The sequence below is a fragment of the Boleophthalmus pectinirostris genome, unplaced genomic scaffold (assembly GCF_026225935.1).
Source record: "Boleophthalmus pectinirostris isolate CB_2022bp ecotype Guang Dong unplaced genomic scaffold, ASM2622593v1 HiC_scaffold_9, whole genome shotgun sequence".
NCBI classification, from domain to species: Eukaryota; Metazoa; Chordata; class Actinopteri; order Gobiiformes; family Gobiidae; genus Boleophthalmus; species Boleophthalmus pectinirostris.
In genome coordinates this window covers 24,703,357-24,727,115 of record NW_026571541.1, presented here as the reverse complement: position 1 = coordinate 24,727,115, position 23,759 = coordinate 24,703,357, and the positions used below count along the sequence as shown (strand labels likewise).

The window sequence follows — 23,759 nt, the reverse complement described above, 5'->3', positions numbered from 1 at the left end:
TGATTGAGTGTTCTGTGCATGAAAAACTTATTTGGCATCATTATAACAGTTAATATAATAGAAATGAATGAAAATGTTGTTTTATTAGTTTTATTTAGGTTATACAGCATTTCAATGAGTAAACAGCACACCCCCAGGTTGAACCATTTTAAACAAATCTAGCATTGGTAATTTTTTTGTATTTAATTTGTTGTGAAAATGAGTTTTCATGTAGCTTCTGTCATATAAATAAATAAATAGTAAATGAGTCTTTTGAACAGTTTTTTTAATGAATGGACCTAAAATATTTGAATCCCATAAAAGAGCTGAAAGACCCATCATTATTATTGTTCTGTTATACCAATATAAACTTTTGCCATCTTATATCTTTTACTCAAACATTCTTTGATATCCTTTGTTTTAAAGCAGTATATCAATGGATTCACTGCTGCAGGTATCAGACTATAGAGCATGACAACTACAATGCGATTTGGAAGGCTTAAGCCAAAGCCTACATAATCTGTCAAGTACACAAAACACCTCGGCGTGTAATACAATAATGTGATAAGAAGCTGTGGAGTGCAGGTTGAAAAAGTCCTCATACGACCGTCATGGGTAGAAATCCTCATGATGGCCACAATTATAGCAAAATAGGAAGAGATAATGAAAGTCAACGGCACTAACAAGAAAAACATGGCCCCACCTGTAGCAATAATTTGTACATCCTGCCTTGGGTCACAGCTTAATTTAGTGATGGTATAGTGGTCACAGTAACACTGATAAATAATATTTGAGTTACAATATGGCAATGTAAGAGCATGTAGGACCGTAAAAATCATCCAAGACATTGCAAGAAGCCAAGATAGTCCACACAGAATAGATGCAATATTGTTTGTGAAAGCACTAGGATAACGTAGAGGAAAGGAAATAGCTAAAAATCGATCTAAGGCCATGACCATTAGAACAAAGGAGTGAGCTGATGCTAAAAAATGGACAAAAAACATCTGGACAAAACAGCTATGAAATGGTATCAAGCTATCATTGAACCAGTATTTGGAAATAATTTTAGGGAGTGTCACAGTTCCAAATCCTAAGTCAGTCAATGCCAGATGACCGAATATCAAGTAAGTGGGTTTATGAAGAGAACGTTCACATTTGACAAGTACTAGAATAAATATATTGCCAAAAGCTATACCCAAGAAGACAATAAAAAGCACCACTGACACAGGTGCATAGTATTGAGCAGAGAGTCCCGGGAATCCAGTGATGAAGAAATGGTTTATCCTGGTGCCATTATTGTATGGCATAGTGGCAACAGAAGTCAGTCCAGAGGTGTGGGCAAGTAAAGGTGGTGAACATGCTCCTCCACAACCATTCCAGACCTGCAGCTCTTTTATTAGAACTGACAATGCTCTAGAGGCTTTAGTGTGAGTTGTTGTTATTAAACTTTGTCCGAAAACACTTGACAATGACAATGAACTGGAAGTTATGTAGTTTCTTGTTTGCTGTATCTTTAGTCCTGTCTTTCAGCTCCACACACTTAGATTTACTAAAAGCATCATGTGTAAAAAGGATACTTCAGGTGGAATTTGTATTGTAAGACAACATTTGTCTTATTTGGGTGATGTCAGTTGCTTACATAGCAGACTCTTGCCCCTGGAGCCAAGCCCAAAGCTCCAACTCAGTTGGAGGTGGCCCCACCAAACTGACCTGTGCCATAGCATCTCCAAATGTACCATGCCAATTAAAAAACATGTCTACAGAAATTGCAATAGAAACTATTAGCTTAATTTTATACATAATTTTAGCTGTTTTTTCCTTCTTGTCAACTAACTAAAAACCCCCAAAACAATTTTTCAGTGGTCGCCTTAGGGCCTAAACAAAATGCACGCATTAGAGTTTATGTTCATAAGATCAAGAAACTAGTCGCACCTCAATGTGATGACAGCCGCACCAGTAGCTCAAGCAGGTGTTATGTTCATGACACTGTGATTGTCAATGGGAAAGGCAATCAAACTTGACTGGAAGCATTTAGCCAATTCTCACAGGTTTACAGTGAAAATAAACAGCTGAATAGGTGAGCATTCACTGCCCAAAGCAGTTGGGAGGATTTCCAAAGTAAATTTGAAAGCAATTGTTAAGAGTCTTTCTAAACCTGTAATCCTTCAAATGACACAGAACTGCGGCACATGTGCTGATGTCAAATGCACAAAAGCAAATGCATGCATTCTACATATTTTGTTGGGGGTGCTCACCCTACACTCATGTAAAGTGTTACAAACAGGTTGGAATCTATTTTCTGAAATCTATGTGTGCAAGATGTGTTGTTGCAGTGTGGCCCTGCCCATTCACTTTTAATGCATTCTAAAAAATACACACCCAAAAAGTACAGTTTTTACCCTTACGTGCTACTAAATACATGTGCAGTGTGTTCCAGACCTTAATTAAACAAACTCTATTGCAGGTTCCGTTGGGTTATTTTCTGATAAAGTGACTGCTGTTAAAACCTGTCCTAATGTGGTGTTTATGATAACTGGGTTAAAGGTGTTTTATGATGTTGGCGGTGGTGACGGCAACTGCTGGCTCCAAGCCTCATGTAGGGTGCCATCTTCTAAATTCTAGGTAAATGCCCTTTATGGTGTATATTTGGTTTGGTGGTGGTGACTGATGGCATTCTTGAAGTTAACTCATGTGTTTTGTGTAAAAGATTGCCCTGCTGCTCGTAATCTTACTCTCAAATTCTGATCTCTTGTAGATGTTGACTATAGTTGTGCTTATTTATTTATTGGTCCAGATAATCATGTAATAGAGGGTAGTGCAATGCAGGAGAGCCTTCTTCAGGGTCAGCAACAGCTACATGAGACACTTTAGACCTTGGTGGCTTCTAGCACCTAGCACTTTAAACATCTGAAACTCAAGGCACCTTAATCCCATACACATAGCACTTTACACTTTGTATTTTGCATAGTACTAGCACTTTGCGTTACCAAACTATAGGATTTAACTGGTTGTTTTGGTTTGATTAAAGTTTGGTATTGTATTACCAATTTTGGTTGTGGTCATGATTTAATTTAGTTTAGTTATATTATGTATTTTAGACTCAAGTTGTTGTGTTCATTGAGTGCCTAAACCATACTTTTTTAAAAACTATTTTTAATATGATAGATAAAAAAAAAAAAAAAAAAAAGTACAGTTCCACTGTATACTATCTTTTGTCCTTTTTTACCAGAATTGTCTGTATTTTACAAATGTATAAGTGGGGACCCTTAGCCTAGCAGAGGTTACAGTATATTTTATTTTTACTTGTACATAAACATTTAAATAACTATGCCTTATTTGACATCAGTCTTTTACTATTTCTGCTACTTACTTAGAATTTATTATATACAATTTATTTTTGTTATTATAATTTATTGTGAGCTACAGTGTCCCAATAATTTCCCCTCTGGATCAAAGTTTGTTTAAGTCTAGAAGGTACAATGCATCAGGCTCAAATTGTAACAGAATAAATATCGTTTTCATACCTGGATTGACTACCTTGTGTTCTAAGTAAAACTTGTACTTGTAAAATTAAGGGATTGATAGACTCTGACAAAGCTCCTTAATGAATAAATGGCACTTTATTAATTGCGCATATATTATTGTGACATTTGTTCAGACTAATAATGCTGCTGTGGGAAGGACTGCTCTCAACAACTGTAGCTCAAAACAAGTGCATTGTTACTGTTAAATTACAATAGAAGATTATTATACATTTGATAAATAAGAAGCTCAGTTAACACTAATGCAATTGTTCTTATGTAACTGTTGTCTTAAACCAATATGAATTTTTGTCCTGTTATATCTTTTATTCAGACATTCTTTGATATCTTTCGTTTTAAAGCAGTATATCAATGGATTCACCGCTGCAGGTATCAGACTATAAAGCATAACCACCAGAATACGAATAGGAACACTAAATGTGAAACCTACATTGTTGGCCAGGTACACAAAACACCTTGGCAAGTAATACAGCAATGTGATAAGCAGCTGTGGAGTGCATGTTGAGAGAGCCCTCATACGACCGTCATGGCTAGAAATCCTCATGACGGCCACAATTATAGCAAAATAGGAAGAGATTATGAAAGTCAGTGGCACTAACAAGAAAAACATAGCCCCACCGAACGCTATAACCTGTACATCTCTCACTTTGTCACAGCCCAGTGCGGTGATGCCAATGTGGTCACAATAGCACTGGACAATGATATTAGAATCACAGTAAGGCAAAGTATATGCATCAATTACAATAAAAACCATCCAAGACATTGAAATGAACCATGACAGACCACATAGTATAGACACTGTTTTGTTTGTGAAAGCACTAGAGTAACGCAGAGGAAAGGAAATAGCGAGAAGTCGATCTAAAGCCATGACCATTAGAATAAGGGAGTGAGCTGCTCCTAAAAAATGAACTAAAAACATCTGGAAAAAACAGCTATGAAATTCTATCAGACTATCGTCAAACCAGTATTTGGAAATAATTTTGGGGAGCGTAGTTGTTCCAAATGCTAAATCAGTCAATGCAAGATGACAAAATATTAAGTAAGTGGGTTTATGAAGATGACGTTCACATTTCACAAGAGCTAGAATAAAAATGTTGCCAATAGCTATAGCCAAGAAGACAATGAGAAGCACCAGTGACACAGGTACATAGTATTGAGCAGAGAGTCCAGGGAATCCAGTGATGAAGAAGTGGTTTATCCTGGTGCCATTATTGTATGACATAGTGGCAATACAAGAGGTGTGGGCAAGTAAAGGTGGTGAACATTCTCCTCCACAACCATCCCAGACCTGCAGCTCTTTTATGAGAACTGACAATGCTCTGGAGACATCAGAGCTACGATGAATGACTGGTTTCTGCTGCAATGTGAGCCTGACCTCTCAGAAGCACATGTGTTTAGTCAGGTAAAATGTCTTAGATTTCAATCATTTTAGCATGTTTTTTGAAATTTGGTTTAGTTTGATCATTTATTTCAAACCTGTATCTACACAGGTGGTCAAATCATGTTAAAATCTACAAATCAAAGGAAAGCAAAGGATTTCACAGATGAGTCAAGAGTAAGGAGATGCCCTACTTTAGCCTGTACAGGTCATATGTATGTGCTGTTGGTGTAAATATCTTGTAACCCTGTTTGGGAGTCTGTGTAAGCTTTTGTAAGTTTTGTAAGTTTCAATTTCTAACAGAGATGTATGTCAAAGAGATTGAAAAACTTCCTCATCCTCAAGTAAACTAATGTAAACTTCAAAGTAAACATCTAAATGTAAGAAATAAATCAGTTTTAGGTTATTTTAAGATTTCTGTTCTTTGATTACAGTTTTTTTTTGTTTTTTTTTTTTTCATTCAAACATCTGAACAGGAGCACAGCTGGTCAAATCATTTGGAACATTTCTTATGAGTTCACACCGTTCTCAGGATCTTTCTCAGAACACTTGCAGCTCTCATTCACAACACACATGATCAGTGAATTCAGCTCGTGTTTTCAATACTACAGGTCTATTCTCACGTGCTAAAGGACTCTGGCCCAAACTCTGTCACTTCAAATATAGAAACTCAAACAAAACGCAAAATTATACAATTTGTGAGCACCAAAAATCTAATTGGAAAGGATCTCGCACGAGTCAAACAGGGAGAAGGGTCTCAGCACTGAGTACAGACTACATAGACTATATACAGATATACACACTATGAGTTGTGTACATGTCTTGTTTGATTTTCAAGAGCACATTGCATTTACAGTACAAAAGTATGTATTTGTTATTCCATCATCTGTTCCATTTTTGTCTGCATAAATATTTTTGATCATATACTGAAAAGTCTGCTTTGCAATTGGTGACGTTATATATGTTACATAATAAAATAGAGACAGGTTTTAGATAAAAATGCACAGCTTTTCCAGACCAAAATCCATATGTCTCAAGTGTGAATCCCAGCGCCAGACTAAACCACTGATTCTCTGTGGTCTCTAAGAGCAGGACTAAAACTTATGAGCTGCTCTGTCACTTGAATGAAAAAGCACAGAAAAACACATGTCAAGAGTTTGAACATTTTGATGGTAAAACTTCCTTTTGAGAGATGATCAGTTTTGAAAAAATGCATATTGCTGAGATAAAATTTAGTTTTGGAAAACAAAAATTATTTTTATAATTTTGTCTGAGCTGGTTCCAAATGGCAGTTTTCAATAGATAAATGTGCCAGAATGATTGAAAAAACTGTAAAGCTGTAGAAAAATAGTTTGATAGAACCGATATGGTGCCAACCAAGTGCCAAAACCATAGTTGAGTAGATACCTAATACCCTTTTTTAATCTTTGTTTTGATGTTTGAAATAAACTTACAACATCACACATTTAATTTATAAGTTTTGCCTAATGGACTGTTTTATCTGGGAAAGCTCTATATTAGAGGATTATTTTTATTATTCCCATATAAGGAGAACACAAGGGCACTGCCATCTGAAAGCCACAAACAATTCAAGCAAACACCAGAGTAAGGTCCATCAATAGGCTATTTAATGTACAGTTGAGAGAGAATAAGTGGAGGGGAATATAGAAGGTAATGCGTTTTCTTTTTTTCTTTTTTTTAACAGTGCAGACATCAAAATTATATTCATTTAGAAAAACAGTATGCAATATTTTCACATTGAAATATAAATATTCAGAATTATTTTGTAAGATAAAGGAAACCTTTGTTAATTTTCATATAAAAAATTAACGAAGGCCTGCATAAACAACAGTTTATCAGTTATGAGTCTAGCATAGATAGACAGATTTGTCATCATCAGCATCATGAAATCAATTTTTACTTTAATTCTACAATCAGTCTGAGTTAACAAGTTACTTATGTTTTATTCTTTATTAGAGTCTTTATTTTTATATCAGTCCTTGATAGCTTGTAATCAGATAGCTGCAATTGTTGACTATAGTGAATGTGGTTAGTCAAGTGAGTAATAATTTGAAGTGAATAACATTTCTCTAGATTAAAATGTGAATGCCAATTAACACATATTACAACACTATGTTCTTGCAGACAATGAAGGAATTGGTAAGAATAAAAAAAAGTATAAAAGTAAAATGAGTCTGCAAGTGTGAAAAATGTAACGAAAGAGAATGATTGACATTATATTGTGACTGACATTTTGTTTTTGGCCTGAGATCAGACTGACTGTGCTTCACTTTGTCATCTGGACAAAAAGCGCTAAAGCTCTGCATGTGCCTGAAAATTCCCTAGCAGTTACTATGTGTTTACACAAAACAATGATGTATACAAAGTGGATACAATTCCTCTTTCCACAAAACGAAACAACAAGAAAAAGAAAGCTGCATAAACTATTACACACTATATATAATTATCCTGATCTAATTATTTTATTCATAGGAAAACCTTTCTGCTCTATACCAATTCTAGCCCGATGCAATTTCATGAACAAACATTGCTTAATGTCTTGTGTTTTAAAACAGTATATGATTGGATTCACAGTTGCAGGCAACAGACTGTACAACATTATAATAAAGATTCTAAAATCCAAGCTGAAGGAAAACCCTTTAAGATTTGACACATACAGAAAGCATCTTGGAAGATAATACAAACATGTGATTAATATTTGTGAAGTACACGTTGAAAATGCCTTTCTACGTCCATTAGCATTTGTCATTTTCAGAATCACTACAATAATAGAGATGTAGGAGAAAAGAATGAAAGACAGTGGAAGCAAAAGGCAGAACATGGCCAAAGATACAGCAGTCGCGCTAACTATCAGAAACTTTTCAGTGCATGTCTGACTCATTATAGATATATGGTCACAGTAGCATTGATTAATAACATTCGATTTACAAAAAGGTAAAAATACTGCCTGCACCACAACTGTAATCATTATAGGTATTGGAATAACCCAGGAAATCCCACAGAGCCTGGACACAACAGTGTTTGAAATGAGGACAGGGTAACGCATTGGAAGACAAATGGATATGAACCTATCGAGGGCCATCACCAACAGGTTAAAAGACTGAACAGATCCCAGGTAGTGAACAAAAAACATCTGGACAAAACAGCCATTGAATGAGATGAGACTGTTGCCAAACCAGTACTTAGAAATAATCTTTGGGAGAGTGACTGTTCCAAAAGTCAAGTCATTGAGCGCCAAGTGACAGAAGATCAGATAAGTTGGTTTTTGAAGCTTCTTCTCATGCATAACAAAAGCTAAAATAAATATGTTTCCAAAGCCAATAGCAAGATAGACAAAGAACATCACAGCAGACACAGGACCATAATACTGAGGGCGTAGTCCGGGGAAGCCCAGAAGAGTGAAGTGATCTAGTTTTGTCAGATTTACAAGCATAATTAGCCTTTTGTTTCAATGTACAGGGTCAAGGAAACATGTTCAAAGCAAACAGTAATAATCAATCTAAAACACTTTCTAATCTAGAGAGAGACACACAGGTTCCATCTCTATAACTGTGCACTACCTTTTATCATTGTCTGTTTCTTTGTGGCCTGTCCCCAACTAACCTAAGGCCCAGCCCACTCAAACTTTCAATCAATTACAAATCTAACTTTATGTACTTTGCGTGTGCAACTTTCTAAAGCTACTTTCAATAATTCCCTTCAGTCACCCTCTTCCTAACTCAAGTGTGATGAAGCCCACTTGTCTGACGTATAGACCATGTAGTTGTACCATTATGTGGAATTTATACTTAATGCATGGCAAGTTTGTCACATATTTTGAGTAGGTTACTTGCAGACTGCTTCAGACCTCTGAGGCTCCTTGTGGATCCTTCCTGCAGACCCATACCTCACCTGGACCGTGTCTGCAGAGGTCCGAGGTTGGTGTAACAGGACACATATTTTAAGCACTTTTTTGCAGGACGCACACGCCCTGACGTTATATTAACCCATACATATTGTTTCTGCATCTGGCTTTGTCAAATGTCTTCAGCCACCTTGACCGTGTGGTAGTGTTTGGAATGACCCTTGGTGAAGAATGACAGCCCCATCTTTGTCAGTCTCAAAGCAAATTTACAGAATCAACTTCTGCAATATTTGTGAGTTCTGAAACTCATGACAATCCATCTTCAGACAAACCTGGCTGTTGCATTTGGGCTTGAACAGTGGGATGACCTTTCCCCCTTTCAGTGACAGTGATCTCAAATGAATAATGTGTACAAATCTGTACATTTCAAGCTGGCTTTTAGCAGGTTATTATATTTTACTAATTTTAGAAAGTTGATAAACAATGAACAACTGGAGAGCTAGTTTGTAAAATATTTAGTAATATTAATCTGACTTTGCATGGTGGCTTTTCAGGAGCTTTGAAAGGAAGGTCACGGTATCCACGCTCTATACTCTGAGAGCCCAAAATGCGTCACACAACTTTTTCAACATTTTTATATCCTGATGTGGACCTCCTCTAAAGTGTTAAACTGCATGCCACAATTCAGTTTAAATGATCAGGTCAATCTTTTCTAATAAACCTGTGAATTATTGCAGTCAGTAGTTATGTTTGTCAGGACCTTTTGAACGTTGCTTGTCTGATTAGTTTTATATTTTCACACTGATTGTCAAAGAAATGGAATTGAACTGTGACTGACTAATGTACATGTGGTTAGTCAGAACCCATGTGCAGCTCTATTAGTGAAGGTCTACAGAGACCTATTAATCATTTACAGCCCCTGTAGAACAGCATTCACCCAGTGGAAGTGAATTGTACAAACTATTAATTTACAAATCCCTTAAGATGTATTAGTTGTGTTATAGTGTGCTTAGAGGATATCTTAATAAGTCATGCAAATCTCTGTGGTGTCTAATCGGAACGTATTGCTCCCAGTTTTGTTAAATCGGTTGGCAGATATTTTAGGAATTCTACTGAAGATGTCTGAAAGCAAAAACATTTTATTTCAACTCAAACTTGTAAATGCTACCGTACATAGACTGTATAAAGAAGTTGACTTTGGGAGTTCCATATTATGAACAGGAATTTATATAAGGACAACATAGCTGACTAAAACTCCAGGATCATGTAGAGACTAAAGTGACCGGGCTCACTGCAGCAGTTACAGTGAGATGTGACATTTTTTTAAAATGTAAAGTCAATTGAAGCCAGAGTCGGTGGAGCCAAAAGCACCTACGTGCTTACTTCCTATTTGGACCTAGCGGGTTAGTTATGTTCATTAATATGGACAGTCTATCCTGCCAGCGGCACCAGTTAAAGCATTCTAAGAGACAACTGAACAAGTGTTGCAAAATGTGCTCTCTTCCATACATGACTAATATTGTATAGCAAGTACCCATACAAAAGGTATATTATATATTGTATAATATAGATATAATATTGATTAAGTTGAATGTCAGATGAACTACTCTGGAAAGAAACCAATGACACATTTGGAGGCAAACATGTTTGGAGAGTTCCACAGACATCTCTTGAGGCACCTTACCCCTGACACAGCTCATAGTAATTACTGCTGTGGTGCTCATTTGTCATGTTGTTATTGTTGTCAGTCATGTACATTCACCCACTCTCAACTAGAGTGAAGTCAATAAGTAGCTATTGGGAATTAATTAAAAACACATAAGCAGTAGTTAATGGGCCCTGTGTACCAACAACATATACAAACATATAACGTCATGTTCATCACAGTACTGCTTCCAGACTGTTTTTGGATGACTTGGGTCTTACTGATTTTACAAACAACAACACATAGTTCTGTCTTAGGTCAAGCCAAGACTGAAGTTAACTGTTTGAAAATTTGTTATTTGCCTATCGCAAATGAAAGGTTTTCTTCACAGTCGCAAAACAAAATGTAAAAGGTGCAACTAGTATGTTGCCCTTTAATTCACACACACACACTGATACCATGGAGTGAGTAATCACTACAGCCACACTGAGAGAAGTCTCTTGTTCAAGGACAAAGTGATCTTCATTTTCAGTAGAACAACATCAAGAGTTATTTTTATTTTGAATGGCAGCAAAAGATTCCAGTAGATTCCATAGTGTAACTGACTGTATCAGAGGTAACACCAACTTTGATCCTTGAAAGAACAGATTTAATTATTTGTGTCCTGTCTTAAATACCAAAACTAATCTGGGACTCAGTAATATCAGGGTCACAGTAGTAAAGCAGGTGCACTTTTCCATATCCAGACATCCTCCGCATCTATATGTCTGCTGAAACAGGCCAAGATGCTTTGGTTTGTTTTGGCTCTTCTTCCAACCAGGAGGAGGCCCCGGGGAAGACCCAGAACAGGCAGGAGGATGGATGGATGTGCATTTTTGAGAGACATTATGATATTTTTCTTTTGGTTGGAAAAGACCTCTATTTTATTATTCTTCAGGCCACCTAGGTTAAAATAAAAATTAACAGATTCATTCATGTCAACATTAATATGTATTAACAGTTAGGATTGAAAATTATGTTGACAATACTGATCTCAATCAGAAGAGATGTCAACATTTTAATCTGTGAAAATTTATACTACCCTGAAAGGATTAGTCCCCAGCAGTATAGATCTGTTGCTTCTTAGGTGAGTGCCTTCAGATGGAAAATTATATCAAAGATTGTTCAGTCTAAATGACTACCTCTGAATCCTTTTTCTACCGTGGACTACCTGAGGAATTATGCTGAGTGTAGGAAAATCAGTGAATTAGCAGTACTAGTAGTACTAGATTGACAAGAACATTGGTGGTGACCTTTATAGAAAAATATCATTTAAAGGGCACTATATTATGCTATTTTCTCATCTATGTCATAATGTTTCTGAGTTCTTCTTTTCAATCAGAAACAGAGCATTTTGAGCTATGAAGATGTCGACAGACTAATAATAAAAAGTTGCTCAAACGTGTGAATGACACAAAACACAACTCCAGGTATGTTTGTGATGCGTTAACAACACTAACATGTCTTAAATCTCTCAAGAGTCAGTTTTGAGTAACATGGAGCCTTTAAGCTGTGAGTGTTCAAATGCTAGCTTGTGCCATGAGCCACATGCCCTTAGGGCAAGACACTTAACCTCTCCCGTGTGTTTGTGAGCACTGGTGAATGTGTCTGTGAATGGGTGAGTGATTCCTTGATGTAAAGCACCTCAAGAGTGCCTTCAAGGTACAAATGTGCCTAATAAACATGGCCGTTTTCCATTTATTTAAAAATAAATTTCACTGTTCAAATGTACAGATATTACTGAATGACTGTACCTTAAGTATGTGCCCAGTTCTCGCCATTTTATCAAAATTAAAGAATATTCTAAATTTGTTATCGCTTTAATAGAGAGAGTGATACTTTATTGAGCTTGTGGGAAATTCAAGTTTTGCTGCAGCAAATTGTTGCAGTTGCTGCAACATTTACACTGTGAGTCTCAGTGGCCTTTGTGTCTCAGTCAAAGAAAATAAAAGATCATTTTAAAACAATACATCTATCCACTGGACCTGCTTTTTTGCAATCAAGATGTTTTGACTCCCACCCAGAAGACATTTTCAATTGATAACAGTTTGAATTAAATTTAAAAATGCATTTTCCCCATTAGAGAAGTCTCACATTTTATATTAAATAGACAATTTGGACAATTGTTAGGCTTCTGTTGTTAGTAGGCTTATATAGGCCTAATATTGCGTCTTCATTACAGTTAAGTTATGTCAAACACCTCCCCCTTGTGGCGAAGGCACCACAATACACAAATACTACTTAAAGATTTTTTCAATCGCTTCGGCACATTTTTCTATTGAAAACTGACATTTGTAATTCAGCTCACACAAAATCCTAAACAGAATTTTAGTTTTCCTAAACAAAATTTGATCTCAGCAAAATACAGTCTGACAACAACTGACTCATCATGTCCCAAAGGAAATTTTACCATCAAAACTCACACTTCGCTTATGTGTGCTTCTGTGCTTTTTCATTCATGTGACAAAGCAGCTCAAAAGCTTTAGTTTTGATCTCAGTCAAAACCAGTGACCACGGAGAATCACTGATTTAGTGCGGTCTGACTCTGGGGTTCACACTTTACACATGAATTTTGGATTTGAAAATCTGTGCTTTTTTGTCTAAAACCTGTCTCTATTGTATTATGTAAAATATAAATTGCAAAGTAGATTTTGCAGTATATAATCAAAATTGTTTATTTAACTGAAAGATGTTGGATTAGCAAATACATCAACACCACTTCTGTTCTGTAATATATAATGTGTTTTGTTGTTTTGTTTCAAACAAGACATGTAAACATCTCACACTGTGAATATCTGTATGTAAATTGACACAGTGTGTACTCTCCACTGAGACCTTTCTCCCTGTTTGACTCATGTGTGATATCTTTCCTGTTAGAGTTTTGGTGCTCACAAATTGTAGAATTTTGCATTGTTTGATTTTCTATATTTGAAGTGACTGAGTTTGGGCCAAAGTCCTTTAGTATGAGAGAACAGGCCTGTAGTATTGAAAATACAAGTTGAATTCACTGATCATGTGTGTTTCTGAAAAAGAGCTGTGTCAACTTTTCTAAGAAAGAGCCTGAGGATGCTGTGAGCTGATCCAAATGATTTGACCAGCTGTGCTCATGTGCTAAAACAATTGAAAAAACTGTAACTCCCTGCCCCTCTTCTTATTAATGCCTCTAGGTTCTTTCTAATGTATCTATGGACATTTGTTTTATAAAAAAAATATATACTGGCTATAGGGATGAATGAATAATAATGTCAGTAATAGGCTACACATTTCCCAGTTACTACATTGTCCCAGTTAAGATATGATAGAACTTTATTGATCTCACAATGAAAAAAGGTTTGTGGTTGCTGCACTTTTGCTGTAATTGTATATATGTTTCATAATCAAGTGAATATGAGATCAAGTGATTTTAAGACCAGTAGCACCATCTGCAGGCTAAGAGGCTGTAAGGCTGCAAGAACAAAGCCACAAGTGCCATGTACAGAAAAGCAGAGAACTGACACTAGTTATACAGATGCACAGACCAAAACCTCGTGTCTCTTAGAGAAGCCAATTAATTTTTTGTTTTTCTTTTTGAGCAAATTGAATATCTAGTGGCTATTTGTCATGACCTTCTCAATTCAGGCTATGAGGGTTTATACATATGTTTGTTTTCTTTTCATAGTTTGATGTATTGTTTCGAAAATGTATATAAAACCTATACTGTAAAACGTAACACACAAATACCGTGTATTAGTCAAAATTATATGCTACCTGCAGCTTCTTGGCAGGTCTTATAATGTCACAAAGCAACAAACAAAAAGGGGGAAAAAAAGTTTGAATTTCAACAATAAACACTGGACCCTGCAGATATCAATCAATCCTGTAACATTTTACAACAGCAGTACAGATGAAAAATATTTCTACAGCTAACTCTGGCATATGCAAATTGAAATGCTGATTATCATGCACTGTCCCTGAAATTAATCAATTAATTAACAAAATAATAAATAAATAAAAACACAGAAAACTAAATAATTAAAAGTGAATACAATTGAGTTTTGTGCGAAGGGAGATATTCTTGAAAAACTGTATGATTTTGTCTCTGATCTCTTTTGTTTTTAGTCCGTAGATAATGGGGTTAAGAGTTGGGGGGAAAATGAGAGTGGATACCCCTATGAACCTCCGGAGGTGTAGCGGGATGGCCCGAAGTCGGTAGGAAATAATGGTGAAGAGCCCCAAACATTCAAGTAGCAGAAAAACCAAGAGATGAGTGGCACAGGTCTGGAGCGCTTTGGCCTTCGTATCCGAACGTTTGGATCGAAAGCATGCAATCAAAATCCTTAAATATGTGAACAGCATCATCCCATTGGCAATCACTTGTGTCAATGCTACACTAAAGAGTCCATAGATGTTGTTTATAGATGTATTTTCACAAACCAACATCAGCAAAGAAGGGTTGTCACAGTAGGGTTGGGTCAATTCAGAGCGGCATCGGGGCAAGCGTAAAAGCAACCCAAAAAGGACACCTATTAAAACAAGGCACCCTAACCAAGTAAGCGTAATCACTTTCATAATATGAGCATTGGTCATCACAACATTGTACCTAAGTGGCCAGCAGATTGCGATGTATCTGTCATAAGCCATGACAGTGAGCATAAACATGGTACCAGCAGCGTAAATGTGGATGAAAAAGGCCTGGGTGACACAAGTGGGGTAAGAAATAGTTTGACTCTTCATTAGGATTTGTCTCATGGCTTGAATGAAAAACGCTGAAGACCCCATCAGGTCGCTGATAGGAAGGTTAATGAGGAACAGGTACATAGGTTGGTGCAGGCATTTGTTGAGAATGATAGTCAGTATAAGAATGAGATTACAAAAAAGGATGATCACATAGCTCAAACTGGCAAACAAGAAAGTTGGGATAACAGTTTCAGGAGGTAGGTTATAGCTTAAAAGATTCACGTAGGGTGTAATGTTATAATAAGTACCATTCATTTTGATATAATATTGATTAATTCAGTCGATTTGATCAACAATCATTGGTCTGATCATTATCTTATTTCGGGAGTTATCCGATCAGTTCAATGTCATGTAAATGAAAAAATGTTAAAGATTGAAAACAATATTGTGAAAATCATTGTCAACACTGCATCGTTGGTTCAGATGTATCTTTGGCTTATTAATGGGCTAGCTGATTTGATTTTTACTGGTCATGTAAATGTGTCCAGTTCAACAAAGCTGCTTCCAAAAGTACACTGCAATAGAATGAGCACAACAAATTTCACATTCGGTACATTGTACATTTGGCTAATATAAGCCTAAATAAAAAAGTATATTAAAAGAGGTTATAGCATAAGCACCATAAATATTGTAACTAATCTCACAATCAAACCAAGACAAAAATGCATAGTCAGATTTAACACATAAACTGTAATCAAATGCAATTTAGGCAATTCCTAGGAATATACATAGATATATAGATAGAATAACATGGATAACAACAGGCACATGATCAACAAGAGAAGAGATGAGGAGACGGGGGTCACTCTGCCAAGGAGCGACATGCTGTGTTAGAGAGAGACAGTTTTATAGCCATCTCTTTTGCCCCTGCTGCTCATATTAGCCTCCTGGGTATTTTAAACATTACCTCTGTGATGGGTTATGGTGGTTATCTCGTGAGAACCAGAGATGTATGCCAACTTGAAAACACTCTTATGTTTCCATTACAGCATTGTGTGTCTTGTATATAAAATGGACAGGAGTTAAAGGGTCCATGTTACACAATTTTCTGATTTATTATAATGTTGTTTCCTGATCAAAAACATAACTGGAGATGTGGTTTGTTTCATTCACACATTTAACACACAAACCCTGTATATTTAGGCTCTTCGCTCAACTAGAAAACCCTTAAGGGAAAAAGAAACTGTTAACTTGAACACTACGACTAATATACTAATATACATGATTACTTAAACATGTGTGAATGAAACAAAACAACTGTGGGTTTGTTTTTGAAGAAGTAACATTATAACATGGCTTATAGCTGATATTTTGTGTAATATAGGACCTTTAAGTTCACCAAAAGTTGATTTTTTTCTGTATTTTATAGTTCACATAACCCTTTGATTGGTTTTCAAACATTTAGAAGGAACAAAGTTATTTCCACTGTGCAGCTTCTTGTCATTCTGAGACATTTTGTTGACTGTGAGGTCAGGACATTGTAAAGACGTCACCAGATTGATCTGATCTTACTTGGAACAGATGTTATTTACATAGGAACCTTATCAGGTTTTAATCTAACACAAAGGGACATTAGTGAGTCTCCATAGCAACCAAAGTCTCCAGTATCCAGATGGGCCAACTATTAACACTCTAGACTAACAAAAGTTTCTTAGTGTTTTAATGAATTGTCAACTACAGGTAGCTTATTTAACCTTTTTGTCTGAGTTGTTATGTAGGCCTATATCTGCCCATTCCCTTTGTCATCAGGCCTGCATTTAGAGTTAAAAGAGAAAGTATCAAATCTTCTGAATTAGTGCAAATAAGTTGGAGATGAGTCTACACGTTGCCAAATAGGACACACACTGGTAAAACAAAAATTACATTGTTTTATGTTGTGGACATACGAATAATGAGAAATATCTAATTAGACACTCTGCATCCTTGTCTGCAACTGCCAAAAATTTAACCTTTGTTTCAAAAAACAGCAACATCAGAGACATGTAGTTTGGGGGGAAATTTATAATATTTGAATGTCCCTATAAAAATCCATTACTTTTTGTGAGTTGCAATTCCTCAGTTTCTTAACCCAAGTGTATTGCATCAGTGTGTTCTGTTTACTGACTCTAATGAGGCATTCAGTGACCTAAGCACAGCAGGACATTTCAGTGTTGTGTTTGTGATTATATTTTATCTGGAATAAACACTTTGTCTGATTCTTGCTAAAGGTATAGCTGCACATTTTAATTGGCGCATACAGGTCATGTGATTAGAACCTGGACTGATATAAGGAAAATGGCAGTGAAATCAAACATCCACATTTTCAAGAGACTCGGACCAAGATAAAACAGCCAAAAGAGACAACAAAAGTATGATTTATTTCTCTTTTTATTCACTGAAAATAATTTTACTTCTTCATCTTTTACCTTTTAGCAATTCTTCAATATTCTCCTTCAGTTTCTTTCTTTAAAATCAACCATCTAATTGCTAGCATCTTGTTACTAAAAGTATTATTGCCTGATTTCAAAGCCAGTCTTCTTCCTTCTTGTGCAGATGCAGTCTGTCCTGTTATTCTCCATGCTGGTCCTGACCCTGTCTTCTGAAGCCAACCAGAGCCCAGTGCCTTTGGACTTAGGCCAGGACCTGGAGCAGGAGTTAGATATGGAGCTGACACGCCACAAACTGCTGCAGAGTCTCTCACAGGTAAAATTAACTCATGATTTTATTGCAGTTATTGTATTAAGTTTTAAAGGCCTACAATAAATTGCATTTATATTTTAGGCATCTATCTGGATGGATTTATTTAACTGACTCATGACTTATGATTCATGAGTTACCACAAAATTTAAAAACTGTTGCTTTTTAATATACAATATAATATAAATATGTGTCATCTTAGTTTCCATTGTGGAGAGTTGCGAGATAATTTCAAAGTCTCTCACTATATATAACAAAAAAAACCCCAAAAAAACAATGTTGTTGACATGTTTTGCCTCTCGCAATTGTTATCAGCACCAATTAAATTGCATGGCAAGGCTTTTTTGTGGGGACCCAGTCTGAAACGTTTGGTAACAATTGTTATACCTAACTACTATGTTGCCACTGAGCACTTAAGTGATATAAAGTCTTAGATTTGTCTTTTGTGTATTTCAGCGTGCCGCAGAGGACCTCCTATTGGCTCAGATAACTGTACCTGAAGCCAATGTTCTACCAGAGGGGCCGGCTGGTCATGTGAACCTCCAGCGCTCTGTGGAGACAAGCCTCCCTCCAAGAGAGCGCAAGGCTGGCTGCAAGAACTTCTACTGGAAGGGCTTGACTTCCTGTTAGAGTTACACTCAGCTCCTGTTAGCCAATAGCCAACCACAACACACATAACCAATAAAGAAACTATCGTAAAAATCACAATTATCTAATTACTTGCCAATAGCTTGTCAAACTATTACTGTATAAATACTAAAATGAATTAAATTTAAATTCAAATCAGCTTTGTTTTGGTACCTTTGATTTTCAGAGGACTGTTCAACATTGTGTCATAATTCCTTCTGTCAACACTGTATTGTAGTGAGCTCAAAGACTCGATTGTACAGTCTAATGCACAATCTATCGAACAGTCTATCAAGCAGTCTGTCGAATAATCTGTTGTACAGTCTATAGAATAATCTATTTATCAGAAATATATATAACAATCTATTGAATAATCTATTGAATAATCTATCGCACAATCTATCGAACAGTTTGTCAAATAATCTATCAAACAATCTATGGCACAATCTATTGAACAGTGTGTCTGTTTTTCTAACAGTCTATTGAAAAGTCTATCAAAAATATATCAAACAATGTATTGCACAGTCGATCGAATAGTCTATCAAACAGTTTATCGAACAGTCTGTCGAACAATCTATTGTACAGTCTATCGAACAAGCTATCGTACAGGACATGGAATAATCTATCGTACAGTCTATTGAACAATCTATCCATCAGAAATATATTGAATAATCTATCAAACAATCTATCGCACAATCTATCGAATAGTCTGGCACACAGTCTATCAAACAGTCTCTTGGAAATATATAGAACAATCTATTGCACAATCTATCACACAATCTGTCAAAGAGTCTATCAAATATTTTATCGAACAGTCTATCGGAAATCTATCGAACACTCTATTGGAAATCTATCGAAAAACTAACGGAAAGTACATGGAATAATCGTACAGACTATCGAAAAATCTATTGAACAGTCTATCGAAAAATATAGCGAAGAGTCTATCGTACAGTTTATAGAACAATTTATCATACAGTAGATGAAATTATCTATCTCACAGTCTATCGAATAATCTATCTATCGGAAATATATTGAATAATGTATCGAACAATCTATGGCACAATCTATTGAACAGTCTATCGTACAGTCTAACAGAAATATATTGAACAATCTATCGAACAGTCTATCATACAGTTTGTTGAACAATCTATCGTACAGTCTATCAAATAATGTATCTTTCGAAAATATATTGAACAATCTATCAAACAATCTATTACATAGTCTCTCAAACAGTCTATTACAGTCTATCGGAAATCTATCGAACAGTCTATCCAACAGTTTTTCGAAAAGTTTACAATTTTCTGTCAGAAATAAATTGAATAATCTATCAGTAATATATCGAACAGTCTATCCAACAGTTTATCGAACAGTCTATTGAACAATGTATTGGAAATCTACCAAACAATCTATCAAACAATCTATCCTACAGTACATGGAATAATCTATCATACAATCTATTGAATAATCTTTCTTTCGGAACTATATTGAACAGTCAAACAATTTATCGAACAGTCTATCAAACAATTTATTGAATAGTCTACTAAACAGTCTATCGAACAGTCTGAAGGAAATTTATCGAAAAATCTATCGAATAATCTATTGTACAGTCTATCGAACAATCTATCGGAAATACATGGGACAATCTATAGTATAGTCTATCGAATAATATATCTGTTGGAAATATATAGAACAATCTATCACACAATCTATCTAACAGTCTATGGAATAATCTATCTATTGGAAATATATTGAACAATTGATCTAATAATCTATCGCACAATCTATTGAATGATCTATCGCACAGTCTATCGAACAATCTATCGTACAGTACATGGAATAATCTGTGGTACACTCTATGGAATAATCTGTCTATTGGAAATATATTGATGAACATTCTATCGCATAATCTATTGAACAGTCCATCAAACAATTTATTGAATAGTTTATTAAACAGTCTATCGGAAATCTATCGAACAATCTATCAAATAATCTATTGTACAGTCTATGAAACAATCTATCGTACAGTCCATGGAATAATCTATCGTACAGACTATCGAATAATCTTTCTGTCATAAATATAGCAAACAAACTATGAAGTATCTATTGCGTAATCTATTGAACAGTCTATCGTACAGTCTAACAGAAAGATATCGAACAATCTATCAAACAATCGATCGCACAATCTATCGAACAGTCTATCTTACAATTTGTCGAACAATCTATCATACAGTCTATCGAATAATGTATCTTTCGAAAATATATTGAAAAATCTATCAAACAATCTATTACACAGTCTCTCAAGCAGTCTATTGTACAGTCTATCGAAAATCTATCGAACAGTCTTTCGAACAGTTTTTCGAAAAGTTTATAATTTTCTGTCAGAAAAAATTTTTATAATCTATCAGAAATATATCAAACAGTCTATCCAACAGTTTATTGAACAATCTATTGAACAATTTATTGGAAATCTACCAAACAATCTATCAAAATCTATCTAAACAATCTATCGAAACAATCTATCAAATCTATCGAACAATCTATCAACTATCTAATCTATCAATAATCTATCATACAGTCTATTGAATAATCTTTCTATCGGAAATATATTAATCAACCTATCAAACAATTTATCAAACAGTCTATCAAAAAATCTATCGAATAATCTATCATACAGTCTATCGAACAATCTATCGAAAGGAACATGGGACAATCTATCGTATAGTCTATCAAATAATATATCAGTTGGAAATATATTGAACAATCTTTCAAACAATCAAATAATATCTATCCAACTATCAAATATCAACAATCTATCAAAATCAAAAAATCAAATCTATCAATAATATATCCAACAATCTATCAAACAGTCTATGGAATAATCTGTCTATTGGAAATATATTGAACAATTGACCGAACCATCTATCGCACAATCTATCGAACAATCTATCATACAGTCTATCGAACAATCTATGAAATAATCTATCGAACAATCTATTGAACAGTCTATCGGATATATGTCGAACAATCTATCGTACAGTCTATCGAACACTCTATCGAAAATAAAATCTATTGAACATCAATCTAAATCTATCTATCGAACAATCTATCAAATAATGTATTGAACAATCTATCAAAATCTCTATCGAACAATCTAAAATAAAATAATCTATCTAATCAAATATCATCTATAAATGAAAATCAAACAATCAAAAATCGAATCAATCTATCAAAAAATGAACAATCTATCATACATGAATAATCTATTGATACTAGTCTATTGAATAATCTTTCTATCTGAAATATATCAGCTCAACAATCAATCTATTGAAAAATCTATCACACAGTCTATAGAACAATCTATCAAACAGTCTATTGTACAGTCTGTCGAAAAAATATATCGAACAATCTATCAGACAGTCTATTGAACAGTGTAATCGGCAATCTATTGAGCTGTGTATCAAACAGTCGATAGGAAATGTATTGGAAATTTATTGCACAATTCATTGATCAGTCTATTGCACAATGGAACAAAAAACCTATTGGAAATCTATTGCACAATCTGTAGAACAATCTATTGAACAATCTATCAGAAATCTGTGGAACAATCTAAATTGATAGTCCCTCGGAGTTTGAGTATCTCATTTTCAGGGAAGTCGTATATGTATTTAGTGGTAGGGAAACTGGAGGAATCCTACACAAGTAAGGACAGAATATGCAAACTCCACACAAATAGGCCCCACCCCGCCCGAGATTCGAACACAGGACTTTCTTGCTGTGAGGTGAGAGTGCTAATTACTCTGCCACCCTGCCATTAACTTTGCATAATATAAAAGGTTGAAACCAAATGTACTGAGGCTAACCAATTGAAGAATATATTATACATATTTCTGCTAATGAGCTAATCTGTAAAGGAGTAGTCTAGTAAAATGCTATTCAAGAGTCAAGAGTTTCCTGTCTCCTCTCTGCATCTGTCTTCTGCTTCTGTCTTTTCCTGTGTCCTCTCTGCTCTTGTCTTTTAGAAAATGCATTTCCAAATGTCTATGCAACACCTTAATGTAAAACAATCTATAAACTGAAGAGCAAAGAAAGTACAAAGCTGTGGCCGTTCATATTTATAGATAATAATTTTAAAGTCTATTTTGCATAATAACTCGCCTTTGAGAAATGCCAAACAAATCAAAATTGTCTGAGACTTAAAACTATGGTGGAACTTAACTCAAATTGATGATTAAATGGATCTAAATGTATTTAAATAAAGCTATGGGCATATGAATCTATTGTTTCTAGTTGGGCAGATGTATACAGTGAAGTCCTAAGGCTAAATCTGCTGCCTAATTGGTTCAGGGACTTTTTGTTTTACCTGGAGAGAAAGGTTTAGTTAGAGAACACTCAACAGATGCACAATCAAACACATAGTCAGAGGACTCCTATGAATCCATATGATACTGAGGTGCTGGAACGTCTCCGGGTGGATACGGGGCAAGGCGAAGGTGTGGAACGAGGGTCGGCTCTGGTCAAAGGTAAAGGACCCCAAAAGCTTTTCCTCTTAGTTCAATCCCTGAAGAGACAAGGGCCATGTTATGGACATGGATTTAAGGCTGTTTCAGGAGGTTGTGGGTTAAAATACACTGTGGTCAATGTTATAGCTACCACTTAATAATAACTACATGCTACAACTCCTATGTCCTAATTCAAAATATAAGTTGTAAATTCAAGTTCTACATTTTAAATACTCCTGTGGATATGGTACATAAAAATATTGCATGGCATAACATGAGCATTTTTGGAAGATGGTGGGTCCACAGTCACTCTGTATGAAACTTGTGGCTTTAATGCTTTGTCTACTGGCTATATGTATGCACGAATGACCAATGCCACCAAATAACTTCTTGACCACATGTAAGTTTTTGTTTTGTGATAATTAAAAAACTTAAAAGATGATGTGTTTTAAAGATATTCACGCTTCTCAGCCATTTAAAAGCTGGTTTCATGACTTGTTCCAGGGTGGATTCCAATCAAAATTGGGACTGGGACTAAATCAAGAGTAGAACAGGACCAACCAAGTCTACATCAAGACTCAAACTTGGCTAAAACGCACTCTTGTCAATTTAATATTTTTGCCTGCTGTCACTCAACATAGTGGATTTTTTGTCATTTCCCAACCTCTATTACTGACGGTACAAAGTCATATTCAGCTGACAACTAACAAATGAAATGAGATGTAAAGACAAGGCTAGGTCAGAAACCAGGTTTATGTGTGTACAGTTGTGTTTGTGTGTGATTTTTGCGTTG

The 23,759-nt window shown here is 35.4% G+C and overlaps 5 protein-coding genes across 5 annotated transcripts; 1 reads left to right on the top strand and 4 right to left on the bottom strand.

Moving 5' to 3' along the window:
- Window positions 1-323: 323 nt before the first annotated feature.
- On the bottom strand, window positions 324-1,286 carry LOC110174466 (olfactory receptor 52E4-like). The gene has a single exon (XM_020940569.2). It carries the CDS (start codon window positions 1,284-1,286, stop codon window positions 324-326), a length of 963 nt encoding a protein of 320 aa, XP_020796228.2.
- Window positions 1,287-3,750: 2,464 nt separating this feature from the next.
- LOC110174465 (olfactory receptor 52E4-like) lies at window positions 3,751-4,743 on the bottom strand. Its single transcript, XM_020940568.2, has one exon. The coding sequence runs from the start codon at window positions 4,741-4,743 to the stop codon at window positions 3,751-3,753; it is 993 nt and encodes a 330-aa protein (XP_020796227.1).
- Window positions 4,744-7,363: 2,620 nt separating this feature from the next.
- Window positions 7,364-8,353, bottom strand: LOC110174464 (olfactory receptor 2AT4-like). Its single transcript, XM_020940567.2, has one exon. The coding sequence runs from the start codon at window positions 8,351-8,353 to the stop codon at window positions 7,364-7,366; it is 990 nt and encodes a 329-aa protein (XP_020796226.2).
- Window positions 8,354-14,459: 6,106 nt separating this feature from the next.
- LOC110174463 (olfactory receptor 52Z1P-like) lies at window positions 14,460-15,419 on the bottom strand. The gene has a single exon (XM_020940566.2). The coding sequence runs from the start codon at window positions 15,417-15,419 to the stop codon at window positions 14,460-14,462; it is 960 nt and encodes a 319-aa protein (XP_020796225.2).
- Window positions 15,420-17,720: 2,301 nt separating this feature from the next.
- Window positions 17,721-18,470, top strand: LOC110174462 (somatostatin-2-like). The gene is made up of 2 exons (XM_020940565.2): window positions 17,721-17,846; window positions 18,297-18,470. Exons 1-2 carry the CDS (start codon window positions 17,721-17,723, stop codon window positions 18,468-18,470), a joined length of 300 nt encoding a protein of 99 aa, XP_020796224.2.
- Window positions 18,471-23,759: the final 5,289 nt, after the last annotated feature.